This window comes from Mixophyes fleayi, chromosome 8 (genome assembly GCF_038048845.1).
Source record: "Mixophyes fleayi isolate aMixFle1 chromosome 8, aMixFle1.hap1, whole genome shotgun sequence".
NCBI lineage: Eukaryota > Metazoa > Chordata > Amphibia > Anura > Limnodynastidae > Mixophyes > Mixophyes fleayi.
Window position 1 is genome coordinate 128,695,420 of NC_134409.1, and position 21,716 is coordinate 128,717,135.

A 21,716-nucleotide genomic window follows, 5' to 3' on the forward strand; every position below is an offset into this window, starting at 1 on the left:
CATCTATCCATCTATCTATCTATTTTCTACACCTGTTTCTATACATAGTGTTTCCATATATAACTCACCCATCTCTTCCTCTCCTCCTAACCAGGCTCAGATACCAGAACCAGAACCGTCTCCACCTCCCGTGATTGTGCCAGACCCGGAACCAACAACCACAGTGGCTCCTACTACTACTATTCTTTCTATAACCACCCCCAGCCCTGTTCCTGAGACAACAACCACGACAACCACAGCAAGTACAACAGTTACTGTCCCTGAAACCTCGCCCACACCGATCCCCACCACTGTGCCAACCACCTCCATCGTCACTCCCATACCGACTACTCCAGAAGTTATTACCATCCCGGTACCAACGCCAACCACACCCGAGCTCACTACTGAGACTTCCACTCCAGAAGCAACAACCCAACTTATAACAGAAGAGTCAACAAGTGTTCCAGAAACCATCCCGACCACCGTGCCTGAAGACATCTTTACAAGCCCAGTTACCACTGAAGATCCCGTTCTTTCTGTCACTTCTGAGATTAATATGATTGTGGAGATCTCAACAACTGAGAGCCCCACCACCCCCGATGATGTGACAATACCACCTCTGGTCCCTGCACCTACTGTTTTCGACAATGAGAGTGAAATGACATGGGTTCCCACCACAATTCTTCCACCACCGGAGGAATTTACATCTGCCGCCCCTCCCATTCCAACCACTAACCAAACACTCAATGTTCCTTCTTTACCCGACTTCCCCGATGACCTAGAGACTGAGATTCCATACTCGGAAGAGCCACCCACTGTTTTTATGGAGGGAAGAGATAAGGAGAGCTTGGATCACACAGAGGCAGATGACTGGGTAGACTTGGACAAGATGGAGAACGACACGTCATCCTTCTCAGCTTCCACTATCCTCTCCGGCGACGGTGACGTTGAGACAGCTTCACCACATTTTCCTGCCATTAATGAACCAGACTTGGATTACCAACTGGATTCTCCAGACTTTATTGAACTGGTGAGAAACATAAGTTTAATGTATTTAAAGTTACTCTGTTCAAAAGCAGGGCCATCTTAACAACATTATGGGCCCCCGGGCAAAGCAGTGCACCGGGGCCCCTAGATATAGATATATAGATGTATACAGATATATATAGAGATAGATAGATGTACTTGCTCAGTGACCCTTGAAGGTTTTTTTGCAGGTTTTTTTCTTTTGCAGGATTATTTATTCTCATTAAGAGCCGTGCCTATGGGGCCCTCTTGCCCGTGGGGCCCCCGGGCAGCTGCCCATCATGCCCAAGGGAAAAGATGGCCCTGTTCAAAAGTTCTAAACTAATATGTTAGAGTCTAACGTTCTTCTTTGTCACAGTTGCAGTATTTTGGAACCATCTAGCTGAAGGGCAGTAGTAGTAACATTGACACTTCCAGAAATAATTTTATGTCACTGTAAAGGGGTGGCATCATTAGGGATTACTAAATTTGTCACAAGGTTCCGAGAGAACTTCGGTACTCGTCCTGGACAGGTGTTGAACAGATAGCGGAGGTTGCGGAAGTGCGTTCTGTTATTCTAAACTTTACTGCTCACAGCCAGTACATCGTACAATAAAACCCTTTAACTGACCGTTTACAGCAGATTCTGGGGGCCATTTCTCCAATTGGGTGGGCGATTTATATGAGAAACCTTATGAGAGGTAATAGCTGCTTTTTAATATCCCTTTAAAGTTTCAGTAACAGGTTCCTAAAGCAAACAAGGCTTCGCAGGCACCATAAAGTATCAAGAGCGTCCTCTGTGGCAAATGTGAGAATGGAGAACTTTTTAAATTTATGGGACAAGTTTAGTAAAAAGGTTCTTTCTTTGAAGGAACTAGTGTTTAATTGATAATACCATTGCGTACAAAGCTTTGTCTCCAGCCTGGCAGCGGGTCTGTGAAGAATCGTTAACATATTGAAGGCTTTGCAGGAATGCCAGCTGGCTCACGCTGGGCACAATTATGAGCTGGGAGTCATTATTTGAGATCTCTCTGGCATGCACATCTCACTGCTGTGAAAACCTCCTAGTGCCAGTGAAGCCAGCTGGCACGTAGCAGACATGGCCCTAACAAGACACTGTGTTCAAGGACAATGTCATCCAGCCTGAGATCCTACTCAACAACTAGGTCTCGATGATAAGGCTAAAACTGGGACATTATTCATTGGAAATGATTTCACTTCTAAAGAGGCAGCAAAGAGCCTCAATGCAAAATGTCTCTTGCGGGCAATAGAGGTTCAGCTCCCAGGACCTGTATGCCCCCCAAACGTGGGTGGATCTTGTGCCAGCCGGGCGTGCAACCGACTACCGGATCACAGGGAGGGCAGTAAGAACTGTTGACCGATGACCACACACACATACAGATCGTAGCCATCGCTCGGCCGGACTTTCCAGGATCAGATTATAGTCAGATTTTCATGGGGATTTTTGGTCGTTTGGAACTAAGAATGATAATTGGGCAATTTGGACAAATGCAGCCAACTTGTCTCATCATCATCATAATTTATTTATATAGCGCCACTTATTCCGCAGCGCTGTACAGAGAACTCACTCACATCAGTCCCTGCCCCGTTGGAGCTCACAGTCTAAATTCCCTAACATACATACACCACACACACACACACACAGACTAAGGTCAATTTGTTAGCAGCCAATTAACCTACCAGTATGTTTTTGGAGTGTGGGAGGAAACCGGAGCACCCGGAGGAAACCCACACAAACATGGGGAGAACATACAAACTCTGTAGAGCTGTGTGGAGTTTGTATGTTCTCCCTGTGTTTGCGTGGGTTTCCTCTGGGTGATCCAGTTTCTGCCCACACTCCAAAAACATACTTGGTTGCTATCAAAATTGATCCTAGTCTCTCTCTCTCTCTCTCTCTCTCTCTCTCTGTGTGTATGTCAGGGAATTTAGACTGTAAGCTCCAATGGGGCAGGGACTGATGTGAGTGAGTTCTCTGTACAGCGCTGCGGAATCAGTGACACTATATAAATAAATGGTGATGATGATAATGATGATAATGTCCACTCAATGTAAAAACAGTCATGAGAACCACATTTCTAGGTGAAGGATCCACGACCTTTATTTCCAGACACTGAAACACTTCTGGGATCTACTGATGTCTCTCCAATCTGTATTTATTGGATAGAACCGGTTCTTGTGGCAGTCTTTCTGAGATGTCTGCACTATTGGCAATGTCTACTAAGCAGGAGATTTGCTGATCCTCTCTACTATAACATTACGTTCAGTTGTTAGATTGTTGTGAAATTCAAAAGTAGCAAAAAAAGATAAAAATTGAGATTTTTGTTGTTGTTACAGAACAAGGAAGAACTGTTTTGGGGTCCAGAAGCCTGCCCGTGTGTGCAGAGCATTCAGAGTCCTTCTTTACTGCCGGTGAATGTGGAACGAAAAATAACATTGATTGGAAAAAACTTTCATCATTACCAGGTATTTGTGACCATCGTCTGCTTCCTTTTATCAGAGTGATTTGCCTGTGTGCAGCTTACGTTATGCAATCATCCAGGTTACATATACACAAAATTCCCAGGACAGTCACAGGTTTTGCCTGTAGAATTATTTAATTCTACACAACAAAAAGGGGGTTTCATCCCTGTACACCCCCCTAGTTCAGTGCCAAAGCTCAAAAATAAATTGGTGACTTTATAATACATGAATGAACAATTGGGAAGTTGACTGGGGAAGAGCTTGGTGCTGGGTCAACGAACCTTTACAGAACATAACCAGAGAGAATTGTTATACCTAATATCAAGATAGCATTAACTGGCATTTTCAGTGGGAGTCTTTGTGTGCGTCTAGGTTGCCTCGTTGCGTGCTGGAAATCAGTTGAATAAAAATGTTTATTGATAAAGCTGAAACATTCCTGAGACACAGCCACTTACTCCCAAATAGTGTAAACAAAAGTAAGACTAAACACTTAAATGCCTGTGGTTTGGTACAGGGCTTCAGTGACATGCAGCAGGGAGGCCATATTTGGCTAGATAGCTGAGCGTGCGAGTGCACGCTTGGCTGACCTGGTTGAAATACTCGCCCCCTTTTTCTAGTCGCAACTTTTAGCATGCAGTCTATATTAGACACTAATGGACTTCATAATTCCCGCGGTCCACCTTCTGGTATAACAACAAGACGAGGAGCTAACATTCCAACCTGGTTAGCTGAGTGTGCGCTTGGCTGACCTCCTCCATTCCCCCTGATGGGTACTCAGTCTGCACCTAGAGGTAGGGCAATCATGTGTACTCTGGGGGTACGCACGTAGTACATATACAAACAGCACCATTTTTTCGCCTGCCGCTAATGACCCCCCCATGTCTTTATATTGCAGGATCCTCAGGATTATGAGTGTGTCCTGATTTTGGAAGGCAGGACAGTGATTACGGATGCCTTTGTGGAAATGGATATTATGGATCAATCCAATTATTATATCACTTGTCAGCTACACCATGTAAGAACATCGTATAACAGATAAGGGGTCATCACTTGTGTATGGAAGAAACACGTTTTCTCCATCAGTATGGGAGGGGTTCTTTACTGTAAGGGCGGTAAGGGAATTCTTACCACATGAGGTGGCGACTGTAACTATGATTATTAGAGGACATTGTTGGGGTAATTGATACAGGAAATATACCAAATTGGCATTTTTAGGAGCAGGAAGGAATTTGTTGTCCCCCTCATCCATATGAGGTAAAATTGGCAACTGTCGCACTGGGGGGTTTTACGTTACCGATCCCTGGATCAGCAGATTTAGGATTTATGAAAGGTTGACCTTGGTGGACCTGTGTCATTTTTCAACCTTACTATGTAAATAGATAAAACAAATGAAAATAAAATAAATTGTTTTCTTATATATAACCGAAGTGTTGGCATCCTCTGGTTCTCCATCTGTTGTGGAACCAGAAGTCTCAGCATGCCCTTTCAAGCTCCAGTTCATCTGCTCTGATTGGAAAGGCAAAGGGACACTGACAGAGATGTATCAGCGCTAGATAATTGGGGATCATTATACGAAGTGCAAAGATGCGTCTTACCCACATGCCGTCACACTCTGTTCTTGTTGCAGTACAGCTACTCAGCGCCCCAGCCGGAGTTCAGCGCCATGGTCTATGTGCAGAGGGAACCAGACATGCGGGTAGACAGCTATGAAGACCTTCACGGTATGTCGGGTGCACGTGGCATAGAAGGAGCCCAACATTCTCTGCGGGGTATTGTGCTCGTTATTAACCTACCTTATCTTCTCCAGTGATTCTATATAACTGCTCCGTGGGACATAGCGACTGCAGCCGCTGCCAGACAGCCGACCATAAGTACAACTGCGTGTGGTGCGGCGGAGAGTCCCCCAGCTGTATGTACCGAGAGTCCTGCACTGAGGAGGTGGAGGGCACCTGCCCGGCGCCACTTATCCACTCGGTATGTAAACGTCGTATAATAATGACTCATTGTCCTGTAGTGATGCCTTCAGGACCACTTTATAGGTAGCACAGTGGCTCAGTGGTTAGCACTTCTGCCTCACAGCACTGGGGTCATGAGTTTGATTCCCGACCATGGCCTTATCTGTGAGAAGTTTGTATGTTCTCCCCGTGTTTGCGCGGGTTTCCTCCGGGTGCTCCAGTTTCCTCCCACACTCCAAAAAAAACAAAAAAAAACCCACATAGTAGTAGGTTAATTGGCTGCTATCTAAATTGACCCTAGTCTGTGTGTGTATGTTAGAGAATTTAGAGTGTAAGCTCCAATGGGGCAGGGACTGATGTGAGTGAGTTCTCTGTACAGCGCTGCGGAATTAGTGGCGCTATATAAATAACTGATGATGACGATGATAACAACATTTCAGTATGTTCCATGTCCGTGACCAGCCGTTAGCGAAGTATTTTCTTTTTTTGTTTGTTGCTCGTTGCCTTATAATGCTGCACAACATTCTGCTCCCGCTCCAGCGAGTCCTATTAATAGTTAATTTCATACAGAGCCATCAATCCTCTGTGCCAATCATGAGTATAGTTTGAAGAACTGGCAGCAGTATAATTATAGTTGTTATAGGAGATACTTTACATTGTTCTGAATTGTATTCACTTAGGTCCAAATCCACGGTGTGGCCTGGTCTGTGATGCAGTAACCGGCACCTGATTTTGTTTGGATAACTTTTTTAATACGGCAGAGCGTCATAACGTATAGGATTCATCTGGTCTCTTTCAGATTGAGCCTCTTTCCGGTCCTGTGGACGGAGGGACAAGAATCACCATAACCGGCTCAAACTTGGGTCAGAAATTGGAGGACATTATGGACCGAGTATCCGTGGCTAATATCCCATGTAAGGTGGACTTTCTGAAATACGAGATTTCTAGCAGGTAATTTATGCAGTAAATATTTACCAATTCATATCACTGCAGATTCTCATACGTTGTTGAATCTTGTTATCCAGGTGAAATCATGCCCTGACTTCCCACCATACTTGCCAACTCTCCCGGAATGTCCGGGAGACTCAAGAAATTTGGGTCAGTGTCACGGACTCCCGGGAGAGCTGGCGATTCTCTCCCATCTGGCCCATCTGCCTACTTCAATAAAATTAGAGACAGAATGTACGGACGGAGGGGGCGGGTCTTCGCGAGACCCCGCCCCATCTGCCCATACATCCCTCCAGGATCTCCCGGACCCGGCCAACATAAAGTTGGTAAGTATGCTTCCCACTGCAACTGTGCGTTAAAGGGGGAGATTCAATTCGGCACAAGGTGTCTCCGGTACACTCACGAAGACACATTGTGGGACAGTTACGGCAGGAATCTCTGCTCATTTTATCTTGCACTCCATAGAGTGTAAAGTGAGCAGAGATTCCAACGGTAATGGCCTGCAACGTGCGCAGCCAGAACATCGCTGCGGTGTCCGTGCACCACATCGCCAGCAGCTGAATCTCCCCCAAAGTGTTACAGAGTATCAGCTATTCATTATAATCATCAACAACACATTATGGAGCTTTAAATTAATGACTGAACAGCTGCTGGCATTGGTCAAAAAGCTGAAAAAGCAAAGCAGGGCATACTGAACAGATTTCGAATATGTTTTTACGGTCTGGTCACGCTTCACAGTGAGGAGTGTGAATCTATGAAAGTCTGTAAGACTGCAGACCGGTCACTCAGACATGTGACATTTTGTGTTTAATTTCATGTTATAGTTTAAGATAACAAACACAAAGCACAGTTTATTTTACGAGATTAGATGCACAGGGAAGGTGCAGTTTATTCATTTATAATGAGTAGTAATTGGCGTGCTTCTTGTCTCGTTATAAAAATGCTCCACAGAGTTCTATCACAGCATCATGTCAATTATATTAAAGCTGAACCTTTAGAACTGTCATCTTAAGATCCCCTAGTAATATTTTGTGAAACAATAAAGTATGACCGTGGCACCGCTTAGCATTTATAAATTATCGTTTTCGGTATGATCTGTCTCTATTATAAGGATTTGCAGACCGTGCACCTATAAATATTGCTTTAGCCATTCACTGTGACATTGGGGAAGATTCCAAATCCTTTACATCACTTTATTCAGTATGTTGTTTTCTCCCATTGAGTTTGTCTAAGGGTAACGGCTCCCCCTGGTGGTAGAACTGGTCAATATATTTCTTTCACTGTTCTTTTTAAAGACCAGGGTTGTCCAACCGTTCAGCATTACTATAGAGAACTAATGAACAGAACACATTGAGGTTTAGTGGGCTTCTATAATAAATTAAATATATTCCTTTACTGTGCTAAATATCAATAGTCTATGTGTTTCCTTCTCTAGTCTGTACAAAAATGACATACTTGTAAAATAAAAGAAAAAACTCCCGGGGGTAAATGTGTCATGCTGCGGGTTTGAACAGTGGAGATGTTGCCTATAGCAACCAATCAGATTCTAGTTATAATTTTGTAGAATGTACTAAATAAATGATAACTAGAATCTGATTGGTTGCTATAGGCAACATCTCCACTTTTTCAAACCCGCAGCTTGATAAATTTACCCCCAAGAATGGTTTGGATAGGATTTAAGATGAGGGTCATTTACTATTGTTTTATATTATTTCTGAGATTAAGGGTATTGTGCGGCCCTTGTAAAGTTTATATTGCATACGTGTGGCCCCTGTAGTATATCAGGTTACCTATCTCTGTCTTAGGACGACTCCTTCATTTGTTCCAATGTCTCTGTTTTTCTCCCTAAATACTGTATGTTTGTGTCTTAAGTAACTCATGAGAGTAAGGAGAGTTCGGGACGGTGACAGTCTTGTACATATGAATATTTTGATTACTTTTGTTTCCTTGCACAAAAATGCGAATCCCCATATAAAATGCATATGCTTCATATAAAAGGTAAAGAGCGACTTTCCCCCCAACCTAAAATGTATAAAAACCAGGTCATTTTGCAGCAGGGAAAACTGCTGCTAAACAGGGAACACTCCCAAGATGTTCAGTCTCTGCCTCATGAAACTCATTTCATTATCTCCGCAACGTAAAACTTATTATTGCAGCTGGGTGCATTAGTGCTCCTCATGCACATTCAGCCCCTCCCATTATCTTGCACCCCCTCCAGGGGCGCACGCAGGGGGGGTTTCTGGTTCTCCAGAAACCCCTCCCCTCCGCAAACGAATGGGTACAAAACATTGCCCTGTACTGTACAGCAACCGTGGCGCTGTACTGTACTACAATACAGCACTGCCTCGGACGCTTCTTTGTACAATACAGCATCGCAGCAGCTCTCTCTCTATATATATATATATATATATATATATTATTATTTTTTGGGGGGGGAGGGGAGGAAACCCCCCCCTTAAAAATCCTGCGTTTGCCCCTGCCCTCAGTTATTGCCACTAAGTCGTGCAAGAAGCCATTTAAATGCAGGCACTCATGCAAAAATATATACACAATAGCATATAATTGGGGCAGCACTGTGGCTCAGTGGTTAGCACTTCTGCCTCACAGCACTGGGGTCATGAGTTCAATTCCTGATCATGGCCTTATCTGTGAGGAGTTTGTATGTTCTCCCCGTGTTTGTGTGGGTTTCCTCCGGGTGCTCCGGTTTCCTCCCACATTCCAAAAACATACTAGTAAGTTAATTGGCTGCTATCAAATTGACCCTAGACTCTCTCAGTCTGTGTGTATGTTGTGAATTTAGACTGTAAGCCCCAATGGGGCAGGGACTGATGTGAGTGAGTTCTCTGTACAGCGCTGCGGAATTGGTAGCGCTATATAAATAGCTGCTGATGATGATAATTGCATTTGGGCAAAAGGGCTGCATTTTTTAAGATTTGTAAATTAGTCTCAGGGGTATATTTACTAAACTGCAGGTTTGAAAAAGTGGAGATGTTGCCTATAGCAACCAATCAGATTCTAGCTGTCATTTATTTAGTACATTCTACAAAGTTTAGTAAATATATCCCGGAGAGTGAAAAACAACTACGGGAAAACTTGAATTAGTTATATTTCCACATTACAAAAGAACGATTCCCAAACGTCTTATATAATAATGGGTAATATTTAATGTAATCACTTGGGTGTGCATTTCTGTGGTGTCCTTCTCCCTCATCATCTTGTCCGTTCTCTTCTGCAGTATAGTTTGTGTAGCTGGTAAAAGCTGGACCGAGAGACCCGGACACGTCCTGGTGGAAGTCTCGGGAGGGTTACATGGGATATCCAGCCAAGTTTTTACTTATCAGGTAATATTACCAGGCTCTGGTAGTTTTCCTAAGCCGCTGCAATATGTGTTAGTCAGTTTGTCCAAATTGACCGACCGTTATAATGTTTGATTGGGCTCTAACCCGGTTGTGTTGAATTTTTATTCGGACAGTAATGCAAGTTGAGAATATTTCATTTATCTGATAGTATTTAGGCATTTGACCAGTGTTATACCACTTCTAAATGATCTTCATCTCCTGCTATTCCATGTTTACCCAGTTTTGAAGTCTGCGGGGATAGGACAACCTGTAGCCAATCAGGTCATTAGAATGTTCAAAGCAGTATTTTAGATAAAAAAGTGGTCAGCATCAAACCCATCACTAGAGGAACTGTAGTTGTTACATCCAACTTGCTTATACTGTATCGTATGGTATTTAGCAAATAAACAATGCTGGTGATATCATCAATATAACTTACCATATTTGTATTTGATTTTCAGAATCCGGTGCTGTCGTCATTTTATCCATCTCGTGGGCCAAAGTCTGGAGGAACCAGACTGACCGTTACAGGATCTAAACTTCTGACAGGACGCGCCAGCGATATTCGAATTCTGATTGGAGACATCCCCTGTCACATGTAAGACTGCGTTATATTCAGTAGGGAATATGTCATAGGTTTATCAAATTTTATATATTTTTTTAAGGGCAGTGACATGATGTGAGGAGGGGAATGGAGGCTGCAGGAAGCCACAGACTGAGAGTTATATAGTGGGACGAGCAGGGTCCCCCAGCAGCACAGAGTATATCAGGAGATGAGTGATGTGTTAGTGATGACAGGGCTGCATGTGACAGGGGCAGTGACATGATGTGAGGAGGAGAATGGAGGCAGCAGGAAGCCACAGACTGAGAGTTATATAGTGGGACGAGCAGGGCCCCCCAGCAGCACAGAGTATATCAGGAGATGAGTGATGTGTTAGTAAGAACAGGGCTGCATGTGACAGGGGCAGTGACATGATGTGAGGAGGGGAATGGAGGCAGCAGGAAGCCACAGACTGAGAGTTATGTAGTGGAAGGAGCAGGGTCCCCCAGCAGCACAGAGTATATCATGAGATGAGTGATGTGTTAATGAGGACAGGGCTGCATGTGACAAGGCAGTGACATGATGTGAGGAGGGGAATGGAGGGAGCAGGAAGCCACAGACTGAGAGTTATATAGTGGAAGGAGCAGGGTCCCCCAGCAGCACAGAGTATATCAGGAGATAAGTGATGTGTTAGTGAGGACAGGGCTGCATGTGACAAGGCAGTGACATGATGTGAGGAGGGGAATGGAGGCAGCAGGATGCCACAGACTGAGAGTTATATAGTGGAAGGAGCAGGGTCACCCAGCAGCACAGAGTATATCAGGAGATGAGTGATGTGTTAGTGATGACAGGGCTGCATGTGACAGGGGCAGTGACATGATGTGAGGAGGAGAATGGAGGCAGCAGGAAGCCACAGACTGAGAGTTATATAGTGGGACGAGCAGGGTCCCCCAGCAGCACAGAGTATATCAGGAGATGAGTGATGTGTTAGTAAGAACAGGGCTGCATGTGACAGGGGCAGTGACATGATGTGAGGAGGGGAATGGAGGCAGCAGGAAGCCACAGACTGAGAGTTATGTAGTGGAAGGAGCAGGGTCCCCCAGCAGCACAGAGTATATCATGAGATGAGTGATGTGTTAATGAGGACAGGGCTGCATGTGACAAGGCAGTGACATGATGTGAGGAGGGGAATGGAGGGAGCAGGAAGCCACAGACTGAGAGTTATATAGTGGAAGGAGCAGGGTCCCCCAGCAGCACAGAGTATATCAGGAGATAAGTGATGTGTTAGTGAGGACAGGGCTGCATGTGACAGGGGCAGTGACATGATGTGAGGAGGGGAATGGAGGCAGCAGGATGCCACAGACTGAGAGTTATATAGTGGAATGAGCAGGGTCCCCAGCAGCACAGAGTATATCAGGAGATAAGTGATGTGTTAGTGAGGACAGGGCTGCATGTGACAGGGGCAGTGACATGATGTGAGGAGGGGAATGGAGGCAGCAGGATGCCACAGACTGAGAGTTATATAGTGGAAGGAGCAGGGTCACCCAGCAGCACAGAGTATATCAGGAGATAAGTGATGTGTTAGTGAGGACAGGGCTGTATGTGACAGGGGCAGTGACATGATGTGAGGAGGGGAATGGAGGAAGCAGGAAGCCACAGACTGAGAGATATATATAGTGGAAGGAGCAGGGTCCCCAGCAGCACAGAGTATATCATGAGATGAGTGATGTGTTAATGAGGACAGGGCTGCATGTGACAAGGCAGTGACATGATGTGAGGAGGGGAATGGAGGGAGCAGGAAGCCACAGACTGAGAGTTATATAGTGGAAGGAGCAGGGTCCCCCAGCAGCACAGAGTATATCAGGAGATAAGTGATGTGTTAGTGAGGACAGGGCTGCATGTGACAGGGGCAGTGACATGATGTGAGGAGGGGAATGGAGGCAGCAGGATGCCACAGACTGAGAGTTATATAGTGGAATGAGCAGGGTCCCCAGCAGCACAGAGTATATCAGGAGATAAGTGATGTGTTAGTGAGGACAGGGCTGCATGTGACAGGGGCAGTGACATGATGTGAGGAGGGGAATGGAGGCAGCAGGATGCCACAGACTGAGAGTTATATAGTGGAAGGAGCAGGGTCACCCAGCAGCACAGAGTATATCATGAGATGAGTGATGTGTTAATGAGGACAGGGCTGCATGTGACAAGGCAGTGACATGATGTGAGGAGGGGAATGGAGGGAGCAGGAAGCCACAGACTGAGAGTTATATAGTGGAAGGAGCAGGGTCCCCCAGCAGCACAGAGTATATCAGGAGATAAGTGATGTGTTAGTGAGGACAGGGCTGCATGTGACAGGGGCAGTGACATGATGTGAGGAGGGGAATGGAGGCAGCAGGATGCCACAGACTGAGAGTTATATAGTGGAAGGAGCAGGGTCACCCAGCAGCACAGAGTATATCATGAGATGAGTGATGTGTTAATGAGGACAGGGCTGCATGTGACAAGGCAGTGACATGATGTGAGGAGGGGAATGGAGGCAGCAGGAAGCCACAGACTGAGAGATATATAGTGGAAGGAGCAGGGTCCCCAGCAGCACAGAGTATATCAGGAGATAAGTGATGTGTTAGTGAGGACAGGGCTGCATGTGACAGGGGCAGTGACATGATGTGAGGAGGGGAATGGAGGCAGCAGGATGCCACAGACTGAGAGTTATATAGTGGAAGGAGCAGGGTCACCCAGCAGCACAGAGTATATCAGGAGATAAGTGATGTGTTAGTGAGGACAGGGCTGTATGTGACAGGGGCAGTGACATGATGTGAGGAGGGGAATGGAGGAAGCAGGAAGCCACAGACTGAGAGATATATATAGTGGAAGGAGCAGGGTCCCCAGCAGCACAGAGTATATCAGGAGATAAGTGATGTGTTAGTGAGGACAGGGCTGCATGTGACAGGGGCAGTGACATGATGTGAGGAGGGGAATGGAGGAGGCAGGAAGCCACAGACAGAGTTATATAGTGGAAGGAGCAGGGTCCCCAGCAGCACAGAGTATATCAGGAGATAAGTGATGTGTTAGTGAGGACAGGGCTGCATGTGACAGAGGCAGTGACATGATGTGAGGAAGGAAATGGAGGCCACAGGAAGCCACAGACTGAGAGTTATATAGTGGAATGAGCAGGGTCCCCCTACAGCACAGAGTAGTGATGTGAAGCTCCTATCAAAACTATGTCTAACACGCCTCTATGTGAAACAAAGTTCAAACATGCAACATGTTTTGTTTTTTTCAAAGTACCTCAGAGATTCAGGAAAACCAGTTGGAGTGTCTGACTGGTTCCAGCAACGCCACCTCAGACCTCCGAGTAACCGTCTGGTATGGAGAACAAGTATTTAGCTTCCCCGATTCACTCTTCTTGTACACTGCGGACCCCAACATCACTTCTGCCAACCCAGCCAAGAGCTTCTACAGGTACAGAGTCCTCTCGAGTACTCATAGGAATATTACACTTTGTCGCTGTTCAAAAGACGCATCCACTAAAGGGGAACTCCAGATAAATACATTATTTTTTTTTCCCAATAACCTTCCTTCCCCAACCGATAGGAACTCCGGCAGTATTTGGTGTGAGAAGCTCCTGTGTTCTTTTCAAAGAGTCAAACTTAATATGATTAGGCTGCCAATGGGTAGTGCAGCTTTGCAGTTATTTCCTAAGCCACACAGACTTCTGTGAAAGAAAGATTATGTGGTTTTCACACACAATCGAGCTGACCATACACTAGTTCCTCAGATCTGTGTCAGATTTGTCCATAAATTTACACGGACCTTTGTGGCAAACTTGATGGATCCAAACAATCAGGACTCGGGATGAAAATCCGAATCTGACAGCTATTGTAGTGTAGTCGGGTGACGGTCTGATATGGGTTCAGATGTGACGATCTTCCGACAGCAGCTCCCATCTCTCCCGTTTCAGTTGTAATGGTTTCCCGTCATCGATCGCTCATCGGTCTACTTAGCCAACAAACCACAACACCTTCAGAAGTGACAGATTTAATTTATCATCTCTGGGTCAGTTATATAGTCAGGACATCCCTCGCGCCAACACACAGTGCAAAGTGGAGAGATTATAAACTAAACTAGTTCTTAATGTCCATTTCTCACTGATCTTTCTTCTCCAATCTAGCGGAGGACGCGTGATTTTGGTTTACGGACAAAATCTGGATGTAGTTGAAGCCCCGAAGATCCGGGTGACTGTGTCGTCCATAGAAAGGAGACGGAGACGCGGTCTTGGGAGGAAGCGCCGTATAGTCCCTGAGACGGGATGCCTCCGGCGCTCGTTCTGCAGTGTACAGCAGGTGCCGGTACTATCCGTTCTTAGTTTCCTTGAGGATTGTTTGTCGCTAGTGGTTGCTTATGTATTGTATCCAATATTACAGCTTGCGTAACTGACATTGGCCTTCAGTAAGAGCTCATTAAAGGAGAGCGTCACCTTTAGTGGACATTAATGATCATTTTGTGTTATCTTACAGCTGATGCTGAAATGATTACCATTTTGTGTTATCTTAGATAGTAAAACTGAAGCCATTGTGTATCTTTTTATGACTAATGAACAGAGAAGCCACAGAAACCTTTTTATGCTGTCGTATTGCTGCAATTCCAGTCTGACAATGCAGCTAGTTTGTTCATGAACATAAGACTTACTGGGTAACACTGCAGCCATTCTGTGTTATCCAGTGCCTATAAACCTTAGCAATACTGCATCACGGACAAAATACTTTGTAACTGTACACGATTACAGTGTGTGTGACTTTGGAGGTAAGGTGACCGAATATTCTGTCCTTCCCCCCCTCCCCGCTGCAGGTTGAAAAGCTTTGCCTGTTAAATTCATCCTTCTTGCTGCTGTGTGAGACCCCGGCCATTAACCCTTCACATTGGAACCCCAGAGTCGACGTGGAGTTCATCCTGGATAATCTTCATTTTAATTTCACCGTCATCAACAACACTCCGTTCACCTATGTACCAGACCCGGTGCTAAGACATCTCAATGCCGAGGATCCTGCCAAGCCGTATCGGCACAAGCCTGGCAGTGTTATCTCTGTAGAGGTAAGAGTACTCACAGACATTCATATCAAGGACAGTCTGTGTTAACTGCTAATTATTTCTACTTGAGAAAACATTGAGGCCCGGTGTGGTGACTTATGTGGCCCTCTAATGATTTTGCTTGTGGCCCCATAATGTCTTGAAAACACAAGCAAGCTGACTTTACTTAATTTGCAAATGCCCTACTGCAACTTTTACTAAATACATTGCTCTTTCTTTATAGTTCCCTTCTGTACTTTAAGCCCAGTCTTGATATCACCAGGCAGATTGTTTATTTCCGTTGCCCTCGGTTACCACACAGCTCTTCTGTACTCTGCACTGGATACATTTGTATCCACAGACCAACTGTATATGGGTTGCCATGGCAACACAATACAGTACCCTATAATATATAACAGCATGGCTGAACACATAGCAGGCTAGGAAAGTAATGTATTTAGCAACAGGTGGATATACACAAGACAATATATTAACTTCATTGAGTCGAGCAACATATTTGAATGACATAATGAGTTATGTTTATGAGTTGTACTGACAATTTATAGAAAATTATACAAAAAAATCCATAATATAAATATAGTATATATTCTCTTTAATGTTTTAGTTTGTTGGTGTGTAACAATGTGGTCATTGATTTTGCATATAAGCAGCACAGCATTGAGGTGTAATGAAGGCTGCAGGAAGCTGACATTCTGTTTTGTCCTCAGGGAGAGAATCTAGACCAAGCTATTACCAAAGAAGAGATGGTTGCCATGATCGGGGAGGGGCTGTGCACGGTGAAGACCCTCACAAATAACCATCTTTATTGTGAACCCCCAGAGAAGCAGCCGGCCCCTCGTTACCCGTCCAAGAGAGAAGGAGTGGACTCTCTGCCGGAGTTTACAGTAAGACCACGTGCAGATTGCGCTATAATTATTATTACTACCATTTATTTATATAGCGCCACTAATTCCGCAGCGCTGTACAGAGAACTCACTCACATCAGTCCCTGCCCCATTGGGTCTTACAGTCTAAATTACCTAACATACACACAGGGCTGCCAAGAAGAATTCAGGGCCCGGGTACAACAAATTCATGGGGCCCCCCCTCATAGTCAAATAAGCCCCAAAAAAATTTTGTGCCGCCTTACGGCGGCGCAAAAAAATTTAGGTGTATGGTCATGCATTCAGGGGCGTAGCTAGCCAAACGGCGGTGCAAAAATTTTGGGAGGTGTGGTCATGCATTTTGGGGCGTGGCAAACGTGCCATTGGGGCGTGGCTAACATAAAAACCACTAGGCTCTCAATTCGCCGGAGCGTCACATATGTTCAAGCACTCCTGACTTTCAGGACATCTACCACCACAGTGTAGTATACAAACAATGCAGTGTGTACACAAACAGTTCAGTCTTGGCCTACACCTTACATTGGGCACAACATTCACCAAAAATTGGTATTGTCCCTACTAGAATCACAACATTTCACATACTGTCCTGCTCTCTCCTACCTGTTCTTCTCACTTTCTCCACCTGTGGCTGCATGTTTCTTTAGTTGCGGCTTGTCTGGATCCTGGAATGCTGGGGGCCCTATTTGGAAAAAAATAGCTACATTTAGATAATTCCAAACAACCCTGGCGTTAAATCAATACCATCCACGATTAATAATTAGGCCTTCCTCCAGCTCCAATATTACAATAATGTGCCCCTTCATCATCGCCATGCCTTATGATCACACTGTGCCTTCCATGCTGTTTTTGCCCCCTTCATCTGGCTCCCCTTCATCAGACTATACTATGCTGCTCCCCCCCTTTTTCAATCCCACTGTGCCATGCCTCCCCCCCCTTTGTAACCCCACTGTGCCATGCTGCCCACCATTTTTTAACCCCACTGTGCCATGCTGACCCCTGTTTATTAACCCCACTGTGCCATACTGCCCCGTTTTTTAACCCATCTGTGCCCCTCTCATTTTTTCACCCCCTCTGTCATGCTGCCCCCCCCCGTTTTTAACCCCTCTGACATGCTGCTTTCCCATTTTTTAACCCCTCTGTGCTCCCCCTCAATTTTTAACCCCTCTGACATGCTGCTTTCCCATTTTTTAACCCCTCTGTGCCCCCACTCATTTTTTAACCCCTCTGACATGCTGCTTCCCCGTTTTTTAACCCCTCTGTGCTCCCCCTCATTTTTTAACCCCTCTGACATGCTGCTTCCCCGTTTTTTAACCCCTCTGTGCTCCCCCTCATTTTTTAACCCCTCTGACATGCTGCTTTCCCGTTTTTTAACCCCTCTGTGCTCCCCCTCATTTTTTAACCCCTCTGACATGCTGCTTCCCCGTTTTTTAACCCCTCTGTGCTCCCCCTCATTTTTTAACCCCTCTGACATGCTGCTTTCCCATTTTTTAACCCCTCTGTGCTCCCCCTCATTTTTTAACCCCTCTGACATGCTGCTTCCCCGTTTTTAACCCCTTTGACATGCTGCTTTCCCGTTTTTTAACCCCTCTGTGCTCCCCCTAATTTTTTAACCCCTCTGACATGCTGCTTTCCCGTTTTTAACCCCTCTGACATGCTGCTTCCCCGTTTTTAACCCCTCTGACATGCTGCTTCCCCGTTTTTAACCCCTTTAAAATGCTGCTTTCCCGTTTTTAACCCCTTTGACATGCTGCTTTCCCGTTTTTTAACCCCTCTGTGCTCCCCCTTATTTTTTAACCCCTCTGTCATGCTGCCCCCCCGTTTTTTAACCCCTTTGTGCCCCCCTCATTTTCCTCCCTTCACTTACCTTTTCTCCTCTCTTGGTCTTCTCTGCTGCTCTGTGCTCCATTGCTCCAGACTGACTGAATGCTGGGCATGACATGATGACATCACACCCAGCATTCAGACAGTCTGAATAGAGCACAGAGCAGCAGAGAGGAGGGATGCCGGCTCCGCGATCAGGTGAGTATGTTTTGTTTTTTTTTTAAACTAGCCTGCTCCCCCCACCAACGACCGAGCCCCCCCCCCCCCCCCCCCCTGCCAAAAAAAAAAAAAAAAAAAAAAAAGAAAAGGAAAAAAAACGTTTTGAAAAAAAATATTTGAAAATTAAAAAAAATCAGCAGCGCAAGGGCCCGGGCCGGGCCCCCTGACATGCCGGGCCCGGGTAATTAGTACCCGCTCCCCCCCCCTCTCGGCGGCCCTGCATACACACACACACACACACACACACAGACAGAGAGAGACAGACTAGGGTCAATTTTGTTAGCAGCCAGTTAACCTACCAGTATGTTTTTGAAGTGTGGGAGGAAACCTGAGCACCCAGAGGAAACCCACGCAAAGACGGGGAGAACATACAAACTCCACACAGATAAGGCCATGGTCGGGAATTGAACTCATGACCCCAGTGCTGTAAGGCAGAAGTGCTAACCACAGTAGGACATTATGTCCTACTGTCTGTACCAGTAAGTCTTATAACGACTTTGCTCATAGCTTTTTGGCTTGGTGTGAAACTGCCTCTATGAACCTTTACACTGTTCATCATCATCATCATCATTTATTTATATAGCGCCACTGATTCCGCAGCGCTGTACAGAGAACTCACTCACATCAGTCCCTGCCCCATTGGAGCTTACAGTCTAAATTCCCTAACATACATACAGAGAGAGAGACTGGGGTCAATTTTTGATAGCAGCCAATTAACCTACCAGTATGTTTTTGGAGTGTGAGAGGAAACCGGAGCACCCGGAGGAAACCCACGCAAACACGGGGAGAACAAACAAACTCCACACAGATAAGGCCATGGTCATGTTGTTTATTATTATTATATGAAGCAGCATAGCTCTTACTAGCTGATACTGTCACGTACATTGGCACATTCCGCAGAACAACTTGTAGAACTGAAGACAGCTGTCAATCAGTCTTGTTAACAAGGAAGAATGAACTTGCTACAGCTGTCAGCATGTTATCTCAGGCTCAGTAATCCCCGGCATTCCTGTGTCACCATAACTATACATTAACATCTTATGTATCCTGTATGCGTTCCTTCTAAAATGCTTATTTTTACATATTGTTCTTGTTTTATTCTTTTGGTTTCCTCCACCCCCCCCCCCCCTGTCCTTCCTAGTGCTAGTAGCATCAAAGAGATATCACCCCGGTCTCAGTAACTTTGAGGATAATAGTTGTTTTTTTTTAAACTTTTCATGTGAAAGGACACATATAGTAAATACATGGAATACAGGAAATAAGAACTACATGTACAAGGTCCATATTTTGTTGGAAAGATGAAAACATTTTTTGAACAAACCGTAACATCATACAATCATAATTTTGGGAGGGAGGGTACAGGAGGGAAAGTAAAATAAAGAGGGAGGGGAGTATAGTACAGAATAGGCATTAGATATGTTTTGGGAGAGGTGGTAAGCTATATTGGAGTTTAAGAGAAGAGGGCGCTTAGTCAATAGGAGGGGGAGGGAGCCTAAATGTGTGATGGCAGGATACTAAACATGGGTAGGACAATAACCTGCTATGAGATAGATGACAATGTTGTATACCCTGTGAAACATCTTCACAACCGTAACAATACAGATTTTACATTATGTATATTTTTGTCATATTACGGGAAGCCTTGGTATATTTTTAGTGGCTCAGATAAATCTTTAATCGATGTGTAAAAGTTAATCTAAGGTGTGATTTGATTAGACGACAACAGGTCCATATATACAGCAACATCCAACAGACCTTGATCCATGTAGACTTAATGCTGCTAAAGTACTTAGACAAATGTAGGTAACGTTCATGACTCTCGACTGTTCCTTTGATCAGACTGTCTTCAACATAACTTAAATAATGTTGGCTGGATGGGTGGGGTACACGTTTTTCGGTGCGGAATATTCCGACACCGAGAACTTCTCCAAATAAAAGACGAATCTGTAAAAATACGATGTCAAGGAAAGCAGACTTACCTGTATACCGAAGTTGCAGATGTCCGATTGGCGCAGGATTCTGACCGCAAGTGAGTCCAACTACTGAGGTGTCCGTCAGGAGCCTTTAACATCAGAGCGACTTGTATTCCTTTTAATTTAAAGCGGCAATGTCATACTCCGCAGGTTAAGTGTTGAAACACTTAACCAGACATTGCCGCTTTAAATTAAAAGGAATACAAGTCGCTCTGATGTTAAAGGCTCCTGACGGACACCTCAGTAGTTGGACTCACTTGCGGTCAGAATCCTGTGCCAATCGGACATCTGCAACTTCGGTATACAGTAAGTCTACTTTTCTTCACATCGTTTCTTCTTTTAATTGGAGGACTTCTCGGTGTCGTTATTGTGGTAATTGTAAAAACGATTACCACCGGGATGGATAATACAAAGTGTCCATTATAAATCCGGACTATTTTTCGGTAAGAAGTACAATGGCTTAACGCAGGCCTGGCCAACCTGCGGCCCTCCAGGTGTTGTAAAACTACAAGTCCCAGCATGCCCTTCCAGCTATCAACTGGTTGTCTACTGGCAAAGCATGCTGGGGCTTGTAGTTTCACAACACCTGGAGGGCAGCAGGTTGGACAGGCCTGCTTTAACGTGTTGTTCCTGTGGACATCTAACCCCTTGTGGCCTGTCTGTTTTTCTAGGTGCAGATAGGAGGAATCCATCTAGTCCTGGGTAAAGTGCAGTATGACACTGAGAGCCAGCTGAACTTCCCCCTAGAAGCTCAGATCAGCCTGGGAGTCGGAGCCTCCTTTGTGGCTCTCATAGTCCTCATCATTGTCTTAATTTACAGGTACGTATCCAGATCCCTTATAAATACAGACTCCACAAGCCAAAGCGCTTACCACACTAGAGATTCTGTAGTGTACTTGTGTATGGTGAGACGCAATGTACCTCCAGATGGAAATTCATCTTTTGGTGGAAGTAAATAAAATGCTAAATATTACAGTTTATTAGTTTGGTGTCTGGGCACTACACAAAACCTAACCTGAAATTATTAGACTTAATAGAATTTATTCTTTTTCATCACATTTTGGTCCGGTCAAAACATAGTGGACAGGATAGGATGCAGGATATCTCTCTGTAGTGAATGGTTGTGTTACGTATATATGCACCTGACCTGCAGTAAAGAAATTATAGTCAGCAATAAATAAATGGTATTCAGAATATATTCTTACATAACTCAAAATTGACACCAGCTGAATGTTGTCTACACCGCTAGGATGAACTGTAAGGGCTCTGTGTGTAATGTCTTTCAGGAGGAAAAGCAAACAGGCTTTGAGGGATTACAAGAAAGTTCAAATTCAGCTGGAAAACCTTGAAACCAGCGTCCGGGATCGCTGCAAGAAGGAATTCACCGGTAAATATCTTCACGTCTTGGCCAAGGCTTTCCCAGTGGTCATGAAATGCGAGATCATTCACTAGCATTGCATTTAGGTGCAAAATTTGGGGCTAAACCA

General features: G+C 45.0%; 1 protein-coding gene across 3 annotated transcripts in view; it reads left to right on the forward strand.

Moving 5' to 3' along the window:
- PLXNB1 (plexin B1) overlaps positions 1–21,716 on the forward strand; it is a 250,287-nt gene that overhangs the window by 215,181 nt on the left and 13,390 nt on the right. For 2 of the 3 annotated variants that reach the window (XM_075183465.1, XM_075183464.1), the window contains 14 exons: positions 95–1,009; positions 3,340–3,468; positions 4,361–4,480; positions 5,093–5,186; positions 5,273–5,439; positions 6,220–6,371; positions 9,604–9,709; positions 10,168–10,304; positions 13,530–13,706; positions 14,416–14,593; positions 15,093–15,335; positions 16,040–16,216; positions 20,901–21,049; positions 21,516–21,616. In XM_075183465.1, coding sequence (XP_075039566.1) covers positions 95–1,009; positions 3,340–3,468; positions 4,361–4,480; positions 5,093–5,186; positions 5,273–5,439; positions 6,220–6,371; positions 9,604–9,709; positions 10,168–10,304; positions 13,530–13,706; positions 14,416–14,593; positions 15,093–15,335; positions 16,040–16,216; positions 20,901–21,049; positions 21,516–21,616 — 2,845 coding nt within the window. The remainder of the gene's footprint in view (positions 1–94; positions 1,010–3,339; positions 3,469–4,360; positions 4,481–5,092; positions 5,187–5,272; positions 5,440–6,219; positions 6,372–9,603; positions 9,710–10,167; positions 10,305–13,529; positions 13,707–14,415; positions 14,594–15,092; positions 15,336–16,039; positions 16,217–20,900; positions 21,050–21,515; positions 21,617–21,716) is intronic. The other variant, XM_075183466.1, reaches the window with a different exon arrangement.